The sequence below is a fragment of the Pteropus medius genome, unplaced genomic scaffold (genome assembly GCF_902729225.1).
Source record: "Pteropus medius unplaced genomic scaffold, Ma_sr-lr_union100, whole genome shotgun sequence".
Taxonomy (NCBI): Eukaryota; Metazoa; Chordata; class Mammalia; order Chiroptera; family Pteropodidae; genus Pteropus; species Pteropus medius.
The window spans coordinates 37,960,747-37,976,485 of record NW_024355205.1 but is presented as its reverse complement, the minus strand read 5'-3'; the positions used below and the strand labels follow the sequence as shown (position 1 = coordinate 37,976,485).

The 15,739-nt window shown below is 59.4% G+C and overlaps 1 protein-coding gene across 5 annotated transcripts in view; it reads right to left on the bottom strand.

Moving 5' to 3' along the window:
* Positions 1 to 15,739, bottom strand: part of SLC37A1 (solute carrier family 37 member 1) — a 44,579-nt gene that overhangs the window by 10,192 nt on the left and 18,648 nt on the right. For 3 of the 5 annotated variants that reach the window (XR_005651604.1, XM_039857346.1, XM_039857347.1), the window contains exons 9-15: positions 13,507 to 13,544; positions 8,469 to 8,534; positions 4,251 to 4,395; positions 3,241 to 3,331; positions 2,082 to 2,144; positions 1,516 to 1,601; positions 604 to 652 (exon numbers count right to left, since the gene is read on the bottom strand). Coding sequence is in view for 4 of the 5 variants with exons in the window: in XM_039857346.1 (XP_039713280.1) it covers positions 604 to 652; positions 1,516 to 1,601; positions 2,082 to 2,144; positions 3,241 to 3,331; positions 4,251 to 4,395; positions 8,469 to 8,534; positions 13,507 to 13,544 (538 nt within the window). In the remaining variant the exon portion in view is untranslated. The remainder of the gene's footprint in view (positions 1 to 603; positions 653 to 1,515; positions 1,602 to 2,081; positions 2,145 to 3,240; positions 3,332 to 4,250; positions 4,396 to 8,468; positions 8,535 to 13,506; positions 13,545 to 15,739) is intronic. The other 2 variants (XM_039857349.1, XM_039857348.1) reach the window with 1 other exon arrangement.

Genomic DNA, 15,739 nt, shown 5'->3' with positions numbered 1-15,739 from the left:
ACCAGGAACCTGCACTCTGGGTAACGTCCAGCGGGACTGCACAGAGCCTCCGCCCTTCCGATCCTCCCTGCTGGCTTCTTAGAACAGAAACGATGTTTACTAAGTGTCAGAGCCATAATTTGAGAGCGTGGCCTGCAGGGAGTTAAAAATAGTCTCCAGTGTCACACAACTGGCCCGACGTGGCCGACGTGGCTGACGTGGCCGACGTGGCCGACGTGGCCGACGTGGCTGACGCTGCGAGGAGCCGGGTTGGGAGCCAGGCCTGCCCAGCTCTGCCCGGCTGCCACCTGCCCGGGGTGCAGCCTGCTGCCTTCCAGGGGACGTCTGGCTTCTGTGAGTGGCTCCTTGCCCCTGGGCACCCGAGGCTTATCCCCGCCCCAGACCAGGTGGCCTGCGCCCTCCCACACGCACGCCCACACCGGCAGCCGGTCAGGCCTTACGCTTGGGAGCAGCAGGCCCCATCCGGGGGCACGGGGCCTATTTTGTCCACACCACACGCTCCGCTCACGCCAGCTAAATGCTCCTCTGTTCGTTCGTTTCCTTTCACCAAGCCGCATGGTCAAGACGCACGCGAAAGAAACAGGGCCGGCCCCGCGGACTCACCGACGGTGGCTTCCAGGCCCATTCTGCTGACGGCGGAGAACACGTACAGCTGTGAACAGTAAAGACGGGAAAGACAACGGTTCGTTACGAGTCCCCGAAGAGCTGCTCAGGGACCTGTTTCTGAAAGGCCGGGCGGGCGACTCTCAGAGAGCGGACGGCTCTACGGCACACCGGGGGCCGTGCTGCCCTGGGGGCCGTGCTGCCCTGGGGGGCGGGCTGTCCCTGGGGGGCGGGCTGGCTGAGGACCGGCGTCCCTGGCACAGCTGGCAAAGAGGCTCCCGGCCCCGTCCCAGACGCGCGGGTCCTGACCCCGCTCTCTGAGCTGGGGGCCCCGGGTGACCCCGCTCTGGGCTCCCTGGGCAGGGGGACCGGGCTGGGGCACTTCTGCCCGAGCTCCAAGTCGCGCCATCTCCTCCTCAGGCCGTCTGCCCCGACAGCTGCGCCTGAGGAAGCGGGGGTCCCGTGGCCCCAAGATGACAGAAAACTAGGCCCCGTTCTGGGGACAGTCACTGCCTTGGGCAGTGGCGTGGCAGACGGGCCAACGGTTACAGCGCCAGTGGCTGAGTGATAACACCGTGTGCAGCGTCGCTGGAAAGCGGCGAGGCTCTGACGGTGACATCTGGTGCCGACGGTGTGGGTGGCGCCACTGTCGTCATTTCTCAGGAGGAAACGAGGCGCAGAGGGGGGGCCATGCACCACCCAAGGCTTAAGGAGCCGGGCAGCCCAGGGACGCCACGCTGGGCAGTGCCGGGGAGGCGGGGACGGCACCAGGGCCCTAACGGGTCAGCCAGAGAGCCTCTGCCGGGGAGCAACGGTGAAAAGCGTGGGGAGGCTGGGCCAAAGGCGGGTCTGGAGCAACGGGCCATGCGTGGAAGGGTCTGCTGGGGAGGGACGGGGTGCGGAGGGGCTCACCGTGCGGGGCTGAAACGGCAGCATCAGGCCGCAGGTGGAGGCCCTCTTCTCCAGCCGGTCTGAGATGACTCCTGCCAGGATCCCGCCTGCAGTGCGGGGTGCGGGGGGACTGAGGGGCTGGCCTCCGGCAAGGCCCACAGGGAGGGAGAGGCTGCAGCTACAGCAGCAAGACACCGACCTCCCTCCCAAGGCCCCTTCCAGTCCCCGTGGGCGGGCAGCCGCCTCCGCAATACCTGACAGGCCCTGGGGCCGTCACCCCTGAGTGACCTGGAGGGCACCTCCCAGCGAGCTAAAGGGGGGCGCCTGGGAGTCTGGTTTCAGGCTGACCCCAGAGCCCCGTCACCTGTCAGGGCGCGAACACTGCCAGCCCGTCTGTCCTACCGCCAGGTGTGCACGGTCCCTGACGGAGCGTCAGGTCACCGTCGGTCAGGGCCCAGGACGCGGGAGGGGGACGTCCGCTCGGGGATGTGCTGCCTTGGGGGACACGTCTCGGAGACCGGGCCCCGGGCGGCCGCACGCCACTGCTCAAGTTTCTATGGCAGTGGACCGGGCGGGGAGGGACTCACCGAAGATCCCGCCCACGTCGAACAAGGTGGACAGCTCCCCGGCCTTCTTGACATCCAGGTGATCTACCGAGATGGCAGGAGTCACTGGGAGGAAGGTCCTCGCGCCCACCCCGTGTTTCGCCGGCACGGTTCAGACCAAGCCGCGATCAGTTAACTCAGACGACAAGGCCGCGAGCGGTCCGCACGGGGCCGGCCCCAGACCGGAAGGACGCGAAGCGCCATCAGCCACACAAAGTCCGCCTGTGAGTCTGACGGCCCCCATGTCTGCTTCACGCAGCCGCTGACCGCAGCACGGGACTGAGCGGGCAGCGCCACAGGGACGGACGCTCAGAAGCCCAGAGCTCCTTACTGTCCTCCCGCAGGACCTGTCCCTGCTGACGTGAGACCGGCCCCTCACCCCTCGACGTCCACCCCTGCGGCATGCTGCCTCGGGCTCGTTCCCGTCTGGCTTGTCCTGAGGACACTGCCGGGACCATGCGGGATGCACTCAGTGAGCCCCGCATTCCACAGTTTTCCTCTTTGTCACGGTCACCAGAGCCCACACCTCAGGGAGACACCCAGAGGCTCCAGGGCCTTCCCTGACCATCCCCCGTCCCGACACCCCCATCCCGTGCCTGCGATCTTTCCTGCTTGGAACCGCTGGACCCCTCGTCTGTCCTGCTGTGGTCACACACAGCACAGGGCGTGCACGCCACTACCGTGCGGGCTCATCGGTCACCACCTCTGGCTGCAGCTCGGATGGACGCTGGACATAAGTCCAACTGTCGCTGTCCCTGAGCCTAGAGCTCATTTCCACGACACGACTTCCCAGACGGACGACTGCACTTCGTCCTCTGAGCCCCCGGGGCCTGTGCAGCTCGCCCGCGGGGAGACCCACGGTCCGGAGCAGCCTGAACGTGCGAGCAGGCGGCACGGGACCGGCAGCCACAGCTGGGATCCGATGCGGTGACCCTTTGAACCACTAGGGTCATTACTATGGCAACAAGTGTGCACGTCCAAATTCTGTCTGTGTCTCCATTTCTACTCATCGTGCTGGTCGATGCATCATGCCCCGTATGTGCCTTTTCTTCCAAGACTATGGCAACCGGCAGGGGAGGGAGCTCAGATCGCAGGCACCGCACAGAGCCGGACACCTGTGCCTCCGGCAGCGGAGACTCACCCACGTTTGTGATGTAGAGAGGGAGCCAGAAGAGGAAAGTGTAGCTGACCAGCTTCGCGAAGAGCAGACACAGAGAGAACTCGATCACGCCCTGGAAGAGAGAGCGAGCCCGCTCACCCACCGTGCGCCCCGGGGCTCGGGCAAGCCCACAGCAGAACTGCAGGCTGCCCAGGCCACGCACGAAGCCGCAGCTCCGGACCCCCGTGGGGGGAGCCCAGGAAATGGCACGAGGAAACTCCCACGCGAGAAGGGGCCTCACTGCCACGCGCGCCCCGCCCGTCGTGAACGGCTTTGTCCCCGACTGTCCCGCACACCCCGGCCAGGCACAAGGGCCCGGTCAGCCAGCCCCGTGCGGGCCCAGGAGCTCGGCGTCAGCACTGGCCGCCTCGCCGTGCGCGTGCAGCTGCTTTAGACAGAGAAGCAGCCCGGACTCTGCGGACCGCTGGCTTTCTGTCCCCAGCAGCGGCTTCTTGTCCTCTCCCCGGTCCCTGCGCCCTCTGTCACCCCTACTTCCTAGTGGCACAGGCCGGGTCAGTCAGAGGTGGTTTCTCCTTCTGAAAGCACTTGAAAGGGCAAGGAGCTCACGCAGATGCCCCCAGCCACGGAGCGCAAGGCAGGGCCGGGGTCCGGTGCCCCCGGGGCTCGCTGGCCGGGGCGGGGTGCACCAGGGAGGTGCCGAGCCACAGGGCAGTGCGGGCCCGGAAGAGCCAGTCTTTTCTGGTCTTTTAAGTGAAGAAGAGAGGCCTATTTGTGAAATTTCCGAATTTCTAAATCGAGACAACTAATTTCAAAAAATTTTAAATGCAGTGCGAGGCCAACGGGACCCCAGCCTTGCTCGCTTGGTGCCGAGGCCGCCTGCTCACGGCCCCGGCTTCTGCCCTGGGCTCCTGACCCTCGCAGCATGGGATCCCCGACTGCTCTTCCCGAGCCTGGCGATCGACTGGGCAGCCTCTTTCCCCAGCATGCGCAAAAGACCCTTTTCGAAGCTCTTCCCAGGCACGTGTACTCACGGGGATTTTCAAGGCCCCGACGAAGCTGATGGCGGCCATGCCGCTCCCGCCGTTGCCGGGGAGGATGACGACGTGGCTCTGATGGGCAGAACGCTTCCCGTCCGCCAGCAGCAAGCACTGCACCTCTGGGTCCTGGCGGCGAGGCCCACGGGGAGACAAAAGGGAAGGTGACCCGTCCACTGGGCCGAAGCGAGGCCAGAATTCCCAGCGACTCGGCTGCCCACCGGGAGCCTTGGAGACACCGTGGATGCTATTCTCGTAGTCATTGATTTACTGCCATCGACATCCACACGTTTTTAGGAAACACTAACTAAACAGGTAAAACCCGTTGACCCGATACTTCTAGGGATCCGTTTGCAAAAAATAAGAAAAAAAAAAAACCTACTTATTTAATCAAATGAATGTCAAACCGCCATTGAGGAAAATTGGTAAAGTACGTTCATATAAATGATGTATCTTGCGGTTGTAAAAAAGTTTTCGTAGATTTTAATGACGTGGAAAAATGCTTATGACACACACATCATAAAACACCACTCAGAACTGCATTTTCATCATGTTCTCGGGGAATGTTTAAATATGTACCTGTATAACCAGGTAACTATAGGATGCATTTATGGAAAGAAAGAAGCCAAATTCTAAACTGGCACCGGTTATCACCAAGTGGTGGGATTACATGTAATTTTTATGAAACGTCAATAAATTCTTTACATGATCCTGTATTTCTTTAAGGAGCTCCAATTGGATGTATGTGGTCAGAAACAGCATTATTTTAAGATTCATAAACCAATCCTGATATTTTATAAATTCTGATCCTGGACATCCCCAAAGGATAAAGTTTGCATTAGTAAAGCAAAGAACGCTGGTCCCCAACTCAGGGTGAGGTTTCAAGGATCTAAAAACTGTCCGTCATGATTGGACGATGAAGTTCACAGACCTAAAAAGAAATGTTTGTATGTGTTGCAGACTTTTCACAAAAACAAACCGATTTTACTGTATCTGTTTCAATACAGCATAAGCCAGATGAATGCAAAATGCTGTTAAATTAAAAAAGAAAATGATAACGCATCGCCACTGCCGGGAAACGGGGGGGCAGGTGACAGCGAGAGCTGTCCCTCGCACACGCGCTGAGCCCGTGCCGCACCCCCAGGCAGCGGGGCCCCCACCACCGAGAAGCCGGCACCTGACGAGCCGCGGTGCCCGGGGCCCTGGACGGACGCTGTCCCGTGGGGCCGGACGTGCTCGTGTTTCAGCGCAGGGGTGACAAGCCGTCCCTGCAAACGCGAACGCTCCCCGATGCCGCTCCCCACGAGTCCCAGAGAGGGAGAGCGACGACTCGCGTTCGGAAAGAAGCCTTTCTCGCGAAGCAGGCCAGCGGTCCGGTCCAGGAGGCTCGACCCGGCCACGCGCTGGGATCCGCTGGGGCCTCGGGCAGTGCCGGGCCAGGCTGCGCCCCAACCCCGTCACAGCGGTCCCTGGGGCAGGCCCGAGGGGCCCGGCAGCTGAGGCTGGGCACTGCGGGGGCTCCAGGGACGTGTCAGCGCGTGGGGTGCGAGGAGACAGCGGGACTCTGCTAGGCCAGGGCAGCGCCCCTGACCCAGCGCCAGCCGCAGGCCCCGCGCAGGAGCCTGCCCGCTCGCTCCCCTGGGCCGCTGGACAGGTTCAACAGCGGACCCGGCCTTCTGCTCTCCCAGCAGCGAGAGGCTGTCCCAGAGGACAGACAAGGGAAGGCTCTGTCCTCCCGCCCGCCCCCACTCCTCTGCCATGCGGTCTGGGGGCTCCCAGCCCCCTGACTGGGGACAGCGTGAGGTCATGGTGGGTCTTCCCAAACAAACCTGGGCGCCTGGCTGCCTCCTCCATACGGAGCTAACTAACGGAGGGCCGCCAGGTGGTCAGAGACGCGGACGCGGGTGCCTGGCATCCCCAGGGGCTCTGACGGGGTCTCTGGGCCCCTTCTGCCAGGCCAATCACGCTCAGGTTTACACTTGGAGGAGCAAAGGGGCTCCATGCTGCCACATGGACAGCGGGTGCTCCCGTCTGAACACGCTGGGACCGCGCCTCGCCTGGCGCTGTCTGCCACTACTCTGGGAGGAAGGCCACCGTCCCCAGAGGGCACGCGTGGACTCGCACAGGTCAGAGGGTGGAATAACCTTAGCATTTCGGGCAGCACCCAGCGCTCAGTGTTTGCTGAGCCACGGCCAATCAGAAAGATCCTCAGAGAAGGCAGGGTGACAAGGAGGATGCATAGCTACAAGGGTGACAAATTTCGACCATCCCCAAGGTCGTCAGCATAAAGCCACGAGGACCGGCAGAGGGCCCTCCACGCGGCCAGGCGACACCACGGTCTTTCTCTTCACGCCCATCCCCGCCTCGCCCACCCCTTTCTTTACGTATCTCCTCATTTCTGGCATAAAGAGAAAAAAGCCGTGCTGTCTGCGAAGTGCTGGTGAGCAGGGGCCGGGTGACACTCTGCTCTCAGCCCCCCGGACACGAGGGGTCCCGCCAATCTTGTGGGGCGTCCTGCCTGCTGGCCCAAGAACCACCTCCAGAGTGTGAGCTGTTCCCGCTACCTAAGGGCAGGGACCAAGCTGGCTGGTGCTCAGAGGCCCCTGTGGAAGGGGACCCCCAAACAACCAGGGCCGACGACCGCCTGGTCAAGCCGCACGGAGGTCAGCCTGTGGGGTGGCCGGGCCTGAACCAAGGCCTGCTGTCTCTTTGGTGACATGCCGGTAAACAGACAGTCACAGAAGACACAGAGAAGGAGAGTGCAGACTGGTCAGTCACTACACCAGCACACGGCCGGTCTTGCCTCAAGGGAAAAGGGACGTCTCCAGTAATGGCAGGACAGGAACCACGCCGTTCTGACATTAATTGAGACCTGATGGGATGAGCCAGATATCTGTGTCCCTCCAAAACTCACAGGTGGAACCCCGACCTCTGACGTGATGGTACGTGGAGGCAGGGCCTTCGGTCGAGGGTGGCGCCTCTGATGGCCTTAGTGCCCCTTTAAGGAGAGGAGACACCAGAGAGCTTGCTTCTCTCTGCTCTCCGGCCAAGCAAGGGTCCGAGAAGGCGCCGTCCGGCCAGGGAGCGGGCCCTCACCAGACACCAGGTCTGCTGGTGCCGTGACCTTCGATTGCCCGGCCTCCATGAATAAGTGTCTGTAACGTGAGAAACTGTTTATGCTACCTAGTCTACAGTATTTTTGTTAGAGTAACCCAATTTTTTGAAGATAAACTCCAAAGTGAGCAGAATTTAAAGCATTTCAGTTGAATTCATCACTACCCACACTCTCCCTAAAATCCAAGGAATAGGATGTGTGACCCGTTATTTTTCCGTCTTCTACTATTTTGACCCCCACAAATAAATTTCCTTGAGCAATAAAGAAAAAAATTAAGAAACCCGTTTAGTACATTTCTCCTTTAAGCTATGTGATTTAAAAAGAAAAGAAAATAGTTTATACTTTTAGTGTTTAACACGAAACCTACACCGCCCCAGTGCCGGGTGTGGCCAGCTAAGTGACGTGAGGGGCTTCTAGGGTGTGCTCCGCAGGGGAAGGGGGTGAAGGCCCGGGCACCGCGGGAGACCACTGGGCTGCGTCGTGGCCGCCCCACTTCCGAGGGGGCTGGGCAGGTAACTCAGCATCTCTGTGACCCAATTTCCTCTTCGGTAAAATGGGGAGCAAAAGGGCGGAGGGCAGGAAGGTGACCTTTCATGTTATCTCTTGGTCTCACCTCAGATTCCAGCCCACCCCGTACTCCCTTTACCTGAACCCCTGGGCTCAGGTGCGTGCAGACCTGCTCGTCACCTCCTCTGCAGCTCTATCCAATGCCGGCTGCTTAGCGAGGGCCCCCGCGACGAGGCCTGAACTAGTGCCCCAGACTCTGTCCCCCTGGCACGCAGCTGCGGCAGACGGCTTGTTTCCTGGGTGCCCCCCACCCCCTTCCTGGACGTGAGTGCCACAGAGCGAGACGTGGCTGATGCTCACGCAGACCACCCAGAGTGGTGCCCGCAGCACTGCACGCGGATGAATGAACGGCTTAGATTTGGTTTACAAATTTAAAGTAAGCTGAGCCTCCTAGCCAAAGAAATCTAACACGAGCAAACTCAAGTTTTACTAAGGAAACAGGAGACCCCGTTTCGTAAGGACCGCGGGTGTCCGGGACAAGTCCCCCAGCAGTGGCTCCCACTTCCCGCCAAGCGGCACCGCGCGTGACTCACCTGGGCGGGCGAGGCTTGCTTCTGCAGCCTGAACCTGTGCACCCCGTTCTCACAGCTTCTCGAATGCTGGAAGAGAAAATTTAATTAGAGCGATTACCGAACGGACAGCCGGAAGTTACACCTGACGCGCCGCAGCAAGGAGACGTGCCATCGTCACAAAAAGGCACCATGGGGACGCAGACAAACGACCCGTGTGAAACAAAGGGCTGACCAGGTGAACCTCAAGGCTCCAGACCCTCAGATAACAGAAGGTGGAAACGAAGTTCTTTCTCGAAGAATCATCCAGGACCGACGTGTGCAACTCAGTTGTGCGGCCATCACCACGGCCAATTTTAGAACATTCTCGTCTCCCTTCAGAAAGAACGCCCGCCCTCACCTCCTGGGCAGCCGCTAATCTACTTTCTGACTCCGCTGTCTTTCCTGTTGCCGACAGGAAATCATACAGTACGCGACCTTCAGTGACTGGCTTCTCTCCCTCAGCATCGCGTTAAGATCCATCCGTGGCGTGGCAGGCATCAGCACCCCGTTCCTATCTGTTGCTGAGAACTATTCCGTTGTACGGATACACAGCATCGACGGGCAGACGGCACGCTGTCTCCACTTCGGGGCCGTCGCACACCACGAACATCCGGGTACGATCTTCCCGAGGACACGTTCCCACGCCCCTCGGACGTGGCCTGGGAGCGCGGCTGCGGGCAGCCCGGCCCTTCCGAGGAGCTGGCAGACTGTGTGCCAAGGTGGCGGCCCCATTTTGCGGCCTCAGTGGCAGTGCGTGAGGGCGGGTTTGTGACTGCCTGCCTTTGATTCCAGCCGTGCCAGCGGGCGTGAAGTGGTGTCAGCATGGTTTTGACTGCCTTTCCCTGACGGCTCATGGTGTTAGATAGCTTTGCACGTGTTTATTGGCCGTTCGCGTATCTTCTGCGAGAAACGTCTGTTCAGATCCTTTGCCCATTTTTCCCACTGGGTTGTCTTTTATTACTGAGTTGTAGGAGTTCTTTCTATAGACACGAGTCTTATCGGATACGTGATTTGGAGATGTGTTCTCCGATCTGTGGGTTGTCATTTCGTTTTCTCCACGGCGTCCTATGAAACATAAGTTTTAAATTCAGACGACGTCTAACGGATCTTTCCCTCCACCGCTTGTGCTTTTGGTAGCGAATCTAAGGAGGCTTTGCCTGATCCAAGCTGAAGAGACAAGCCTACATTTTCTCCCAAGAATTTTAACGTTTTAGCTTTCACATTTCGGTCTTCGCTGGATTTTCTTGTTTGCGTATGGTGTTAAGAAGAGGTCTGAACACCTTCTTTGCGTGTGAATATTCGGTTGTCCCAGCACCACGTGTTGAAAAGAGAACCCTCTCCCCACCGACAGGTCCCGGCACCCAGGCCGAACATCAGCCGACCATAACGGAGAGCGTTTCCTTCTGGGCGCTCGGTTCTCCCCGTCGGCCGGTCCGTCCGTCTTCCCTCGGGACAGAGGCACAGTCTCAGTCACTGTAGCTTGGTACGAAGCTTTGAAAGCAGGAAGTGGGGGTCTCCCACCCTGGTTCTTTCCCAAGATTGTTCCTGCTGTTCTGGATCCCTTGAACTTTCTTAAGAATTCTAGGATCAGCTTGGGTCTTGACAGATCATACAGAATCGTAGTCAGTCGGGGGATGTTGTCATCTTAACAATATCGAGTCTTTCAGTGAACGTGGAATGTCTTTTCGCTGGTTAAGTCTTCTTTGATTTCTTTCGACAATGTTTTGTAACTTAATAATGTAAAAGTCTTACACTTCCCTGGTTAAATTTATTCTTAAGTATTTTATTCTTTTTGATGCTATTGTAAACAAGATTGTTTTCTTAATTTCCTTTTCGGATTGTTCATTGCTAATGTATAGATCTGTGATTTTGGTATATTGATTTTATCCTGCAACCTTGCTAACTTGTAATAATAGCTCTAACAGGTGTGTGTGTGTGTGTGTGTGTGTGTGTGTGTGTGTGTGTGTGTGTACTAATTACCTGGGATTTTATACAAGATCATGTCATTTGCAGACAGGGGTACTTTTATTTCTTCTCGTCAAATCTGCCTGCCTTTTGCTCATTTTCTTGCCTAACTGCCCTGGCTAGAACCCCGAGGAACGCTACGTGGAAACAGTGTCCTCGCGCGCTCCTGACCTGGGGGCGGGCATCCGGTCTTTCGCCGCCAAGTGTGAGTTGGCGGTGCGGTTCAGATGCCCTTTACGTGGCTGAGGCAGGGCCCTTGCACTTCTGGTTTGTTGCGTGTCTCATCGTGAAAGGCGCTGGGTTTTGTTAAATGCTTTTTCTGTTCCGATTGAGATGATCCCGTGGTTTTTGTCTTGGTCTATTACATTAACTGATTTTCAGATGTTAAAACAATCGTGTGTTCCTGAGAGAAACCCCATTCGCTCATGGCGTACGATCCTTTCTGCATGTTGCCAGATTAGGTTTGCTAGCATTTTGTTGAGAAGTTTTACGTCTTATTCATAAGGATTCTGGTCTATAGTTTTCTTGTGACGTCTTTGTCTTCTTTTGTTATCAGGATAATACCTCATGGAATGAAAGGAAACTGTTCTCTTTTAGCTTTTGGAAGAGTTTGTGAACATTTGGTGTTAATTCTTCTTTAAATGTCTGGAAGAATCCACCAGTGAAGCCTTCTTGGCCTGGGCTTTTCTTTGTGTTAAAATTCTAAAGTGATAGTTCGATTCTTCCCTCGTCATAGGTGTATTCGGGTTTTCTCTTCTCTCGAGTCAGTTCGGGTGCTTATCTCTCTCTAGGAACATGTCCCTTTTCCTGAGTTATCAAGTTTGTCAGCAGGCAGCTGTCCACGGTGTTCCCCTGGCACTTCTGACTTCTGTGAAGTGGGTCGTAATGCCTCCTCTCTCCTTCTAGAGTTCGGTCATTTGAGTCTTCTGTCTTTTCTTTTGGTCTGACTAAAGGAGGAGAGAAAAGAGGAAGAGGAGACACTTCCTGGGCCAGCTGGGGACCCCAGGGCTCAGCGAGCCGGTCCGCTCTCCTCTGCTCCTGAAGATCCACCCTCTCCCCAAAGTCCCTTCTCACTCGGTGCCCAGTCCCCATGCCCAGAAGATGCCCCGGGGTAGAAGGTGAGCGCCGAAGCTGTCCCCAAGTCCAGAGGCGGTGGGTCCTTGCACGTCTAAGCTGCTCCACGGCACGACGAAACACCGTATATGCTGGGACATTAAGATTCATGCTCACGGCAGGAAAACGCCTTCTAAACATTTAAAATTATCAACTAGAGTTCGAATCATATGATGCTAACTTTCCTGCAGCAGCAGTAATTTTCAAAATTGATTTTGTTTCCTTATTTTTGTACCGGGATCCTTCTTTTCAAGTTAATTGTACTCAAAAGTCCGAAGCGTTAATGAGTGACCTACGCAGACACTGGGGCGCAGCTGCACTGTGGCAGGTGCTGCGCGGGCCCTCGGCAGAGAGCACCCCGCCTCCACTGGGGGAGAGACGGGGAGGGGCACACCGGGCTCCTGCTGAGAAGACGGGGAGCCGCTGCGGCTGCGGCTGCGGGCGAGGTGCTGACGCGCTCTGCCTCCGTCTCGGCAAACGTCTCCGCGTGAGGTGCGAAGGGAGGGTTTTAGGGGAGCAAAAGTGCATTGTTTTCAGGCTGATTAGTGGGTCAGAGGGGACCCGATGGCGACTTGGCCGCGGGCTGTGGAGGTGACGAGAGGGTTTCCAGCCACACGCACAGAACATGCAGAGAACACGCACACGCAGAGAACACACACACAGAGCACACACAGAGAACACGCACAGAACACACACACACAGAACACATACACACAATGAACACGCACACGCCTGGCCGTGGACGGGCTACGGGCTGACGGGAGCAGGGGCTGGGATGGCCCCGTGGGATCTGCCCTGCTCCCGGGGTGGACAGGGTTCCGAGACCAGGGCCAAGCAAGTCTCCGGGGTGAACAGAGATCCACTCTGGGCCAGCGAAGCCAGAGAAGACACGCACGTCTCTGCGGGGGTCAGGCGGGCAGGGCGGGGGGAGGGCCATGCCGGGGGCACCGGAGGGGGGCTCAGCGCCACGTGGGCCTGGGCGAGATCTCTGGCTGGCAGAGGAGAGAAGAGGCCGAGCGCCAGGCCGGGGTGTCCCACGGCTGGGGGTCTGGCGGAGGGGGCCAGCGGAGCGCCCCGTGTGCGCATGGCTGAGGGAGCATGGTGTCTGGAGGCCAAGGGGTGGGGTGACGACTGTCTGACGCTGGGGACGGGTCGAGTGCGCTGAGGCCAGACGCTGCTGCTGGGGACCCTGGCGGGCCATTTCAGTGGGATGGGGGGCGCCGAGGGGAGGGAAGGGAAGTCGAGAGGGGGCGACCTGAGGGGTCTGCTCTCGGGCAAGCAGGGAAATGGGCGCGAGGACAGAGGCTTCAGCCAAGGTGGGTGGCGCCAAGTGCTGGGAGTGACAGGGGAGGGGGACAGCCGGGGGCCGAGGACGGAGGGCTCCACGAGACGGGGGGGCCGACCTCGGCGGGCCGGGCGGCTCACCGCGTGACTCGGGGCAGGCAGAGCCCGCCGTGGGTCCGGGCGGGGCGAGGGCCCTTAGTGGCCGCCGGTTCGCTCAGCGGCCCGGAGCTCAGGGCCCTGCGGCGGCTGAGCGTGCGCAGAGGTGAGGGACAGGCGGCAGCGGACGGCACGCGGACCGGGAGAGGCGGTGCTGACGCCCACCTCACGTGCGTGGACGGCTGTTTAAAGCGCTGTCAGCCAGCTTACCTTCACCCCGTTCCGCAGCCACACGGTGACGTCTGCCCAGGCCGAGGCCAGGATATCCCCGCTCCTCCGGGCATGGCCGGTTCCCAGCCTCCGGTCACCCTCCGGGAGGAAGTCCCTCCCCCAGACTGCAGTGATTCACCCCGTTCCCAAACTGCCCACATTCGAGGTGGCGCCACATCCACTCTGTTCCCCACGGACACTGCACAGACAGGACCAGGCTGGTGACAGTCAGCAGTCACCCGGCAGACGACACCCTCCAAGAAGACACAGGAAGCAGGGAGCGAGTCCTTACCGCCACCGGCGTGGAGGAGCAGGCGACGTCCTTCGGATCTGAAACACCAAACGTGTGGCAGCGCGTGAGCCGAGGGCTGCGTGTTCTCGCCAGCACGGGCAATTACGCCGAAATGAGGCCGTCGACAGCTTTCCTCGGTCAGCACGCGTCCTGCCTCCCTCGGCCCCCCAGGGCTGCTCATCCCCACGGGGGCGGCAGCGGGGAGAGCTGAACCGCCACCAGCAAGGCCGGCGGTCGAGAATGTGAAAGCTGCGGAGCAGCACGGAGGACAGTTTACCCGCGACGCACAGACAAGCGGAGCACACGCTCGCCAGCGACGAGCCCCCGGCGCACGCTCGGGGGAGGAAGAAACGGAAAAGCAGGAGAAGCGTGTGGGCGACGTCACGAGTGACATCTGTGGCGCGTTGCCTAATGTCACGGAATGAACTAGAAATAAAAGTTAGTGGGGACCAAACGCGTCTTGGTGTAGAATAAAGCGCCTCTTATTAAATGCACGGAAGAACGGACACGTGAAAAGTAACAAAGCCGGCCGCTGGGCCGTCTCCATCTTACTCAAAAATCACTCCAGTGTGATTCGGGCACCGACGGCCAGACGTGCGGCCCGAGGAGCTGGGGGGAGCAGCCCCACCTCCGCCCAGATCCAGGGGGGCGCCTGCCGAACGGCTTCGGCCGCCCCCAGCGCCCAGATCCCGGACCTTACAGCTTCTGGTGAACCGGTTTAAGTGCCTGGAAACAAAGTGAGCTCCGGGCTTTACGCTTCCCACAGCCGAGTTCCCTCCTCCATGACACAGAGGCGGCACCCGCGGAGGGGCCTCGCCGAGCACCTTCTGCTGGGCTGGGGGCTCCTCCACACCCGCCCTGTGTGGCTTGGCAGGGACAGCACTGGTGTCCCGATGGCCACCTGAGACGTGTGGCCACTGAAAGTGATGTCAGCAGCTCGGCCGTGTGGTTTCCTGCAGCCCACCATGACACCCCCACGGTGTCTGGAGGCCCCCGCTGCTGAGCCTTGGTCAGCCCCAGGACAGGGCTTCTCCTGGGCTCTCGCCTGGCAGGACGCTGGCGCCTGCAGCCCTCGGCTGCAGGTCCGAGCGTGCTTTGCAGGCAGGCCCCGAAGGGCCACGCGCTGGGCAGGAAGGAGCAGAGCACGGGCCGGCCCTCCCTGCCGGCCACAGACGGGCGCCTGACACCTCTGCCCCGCCCGTCAGCGAGCAGGGGCGAGGAGCGGGCAGAAATGAACCCCGAGCCGCACGGCGATGTGGCCTGCCTGTCGCATCTGCCTGTCATTCACAGCTGGCTTTCAGCATTCACACACGTCACCTCCCCATCACGAGAAGAAGGTGACAGCGATTCCCTCACAGGAAGAGTCTGACGGCCTGAGCTCCGTGCTGCTGCGGAGGATGGCAAGTGGCCCCTCAGGCCAACGTGCCCTGTCTGCACTGGCCAGGGGCTGACAGGAGACGCCGGGCCACGGAGCGAGGCCTCACTCACTGGACTGGCTCGGGCCTGAGTGCGGAGGGACGGGAGTGGGCTCTCTGCCGCAGACACTCGTGGACACAGCGCCCTGGGTGCTGGGGGCCAGCACAGCGCAAGTCAGAAACGCACCCTCCCATGAGGCTGGCGCCTCGGAGGCACGGTGCGCCGGGGAGCGCTCGGGGGCCCCCTCAAAGCTGAGCACACAGAGGTCCCTCCAGACTCGGCCGGCGCTGGCTCGTCATCAGGAGCAAATGGGGAGGGGAAGACACGGCCGGTTTTCTCGGATGCTTTTTAAAGAAAAGTTCCCACGCTCCCCAGTGATCTCTACCTCCCAGGGTCCCAGGGACCTAGATTTGAGAAACTTTGACTTAAGACCCCCAAACTCCAATTGTAGGAAATACCTTTAAAATGCATCTTATCTTTATAAAAGGAGATGGCATTTATAACTGACAAAATTTGTTTTTTGGTTTTTTTTTAGGATTACCATGAAAATGAAAAAATCTCTTTTTAATTGAACCCACAAAAACCTATCCCAAGGACCTAAGGGGTCCCCAGCCAAAGTTTAAGGCGGTCTGGATGGGTGAGTTGGCACCTGGTCACACCCTACCTTGCCCGCTAACTGCGTCACCTAGAGCAGGTCATTTGGTGGCACCTGGTCACACCCTGCCTTGCCCAGTGACTGCGTCACCTGGAGCAGGTCATTTGGTGGCACCTGGTCACACCCTGCCTTGCCCGCTGACTGTGTCACCTGGAGCAGGTC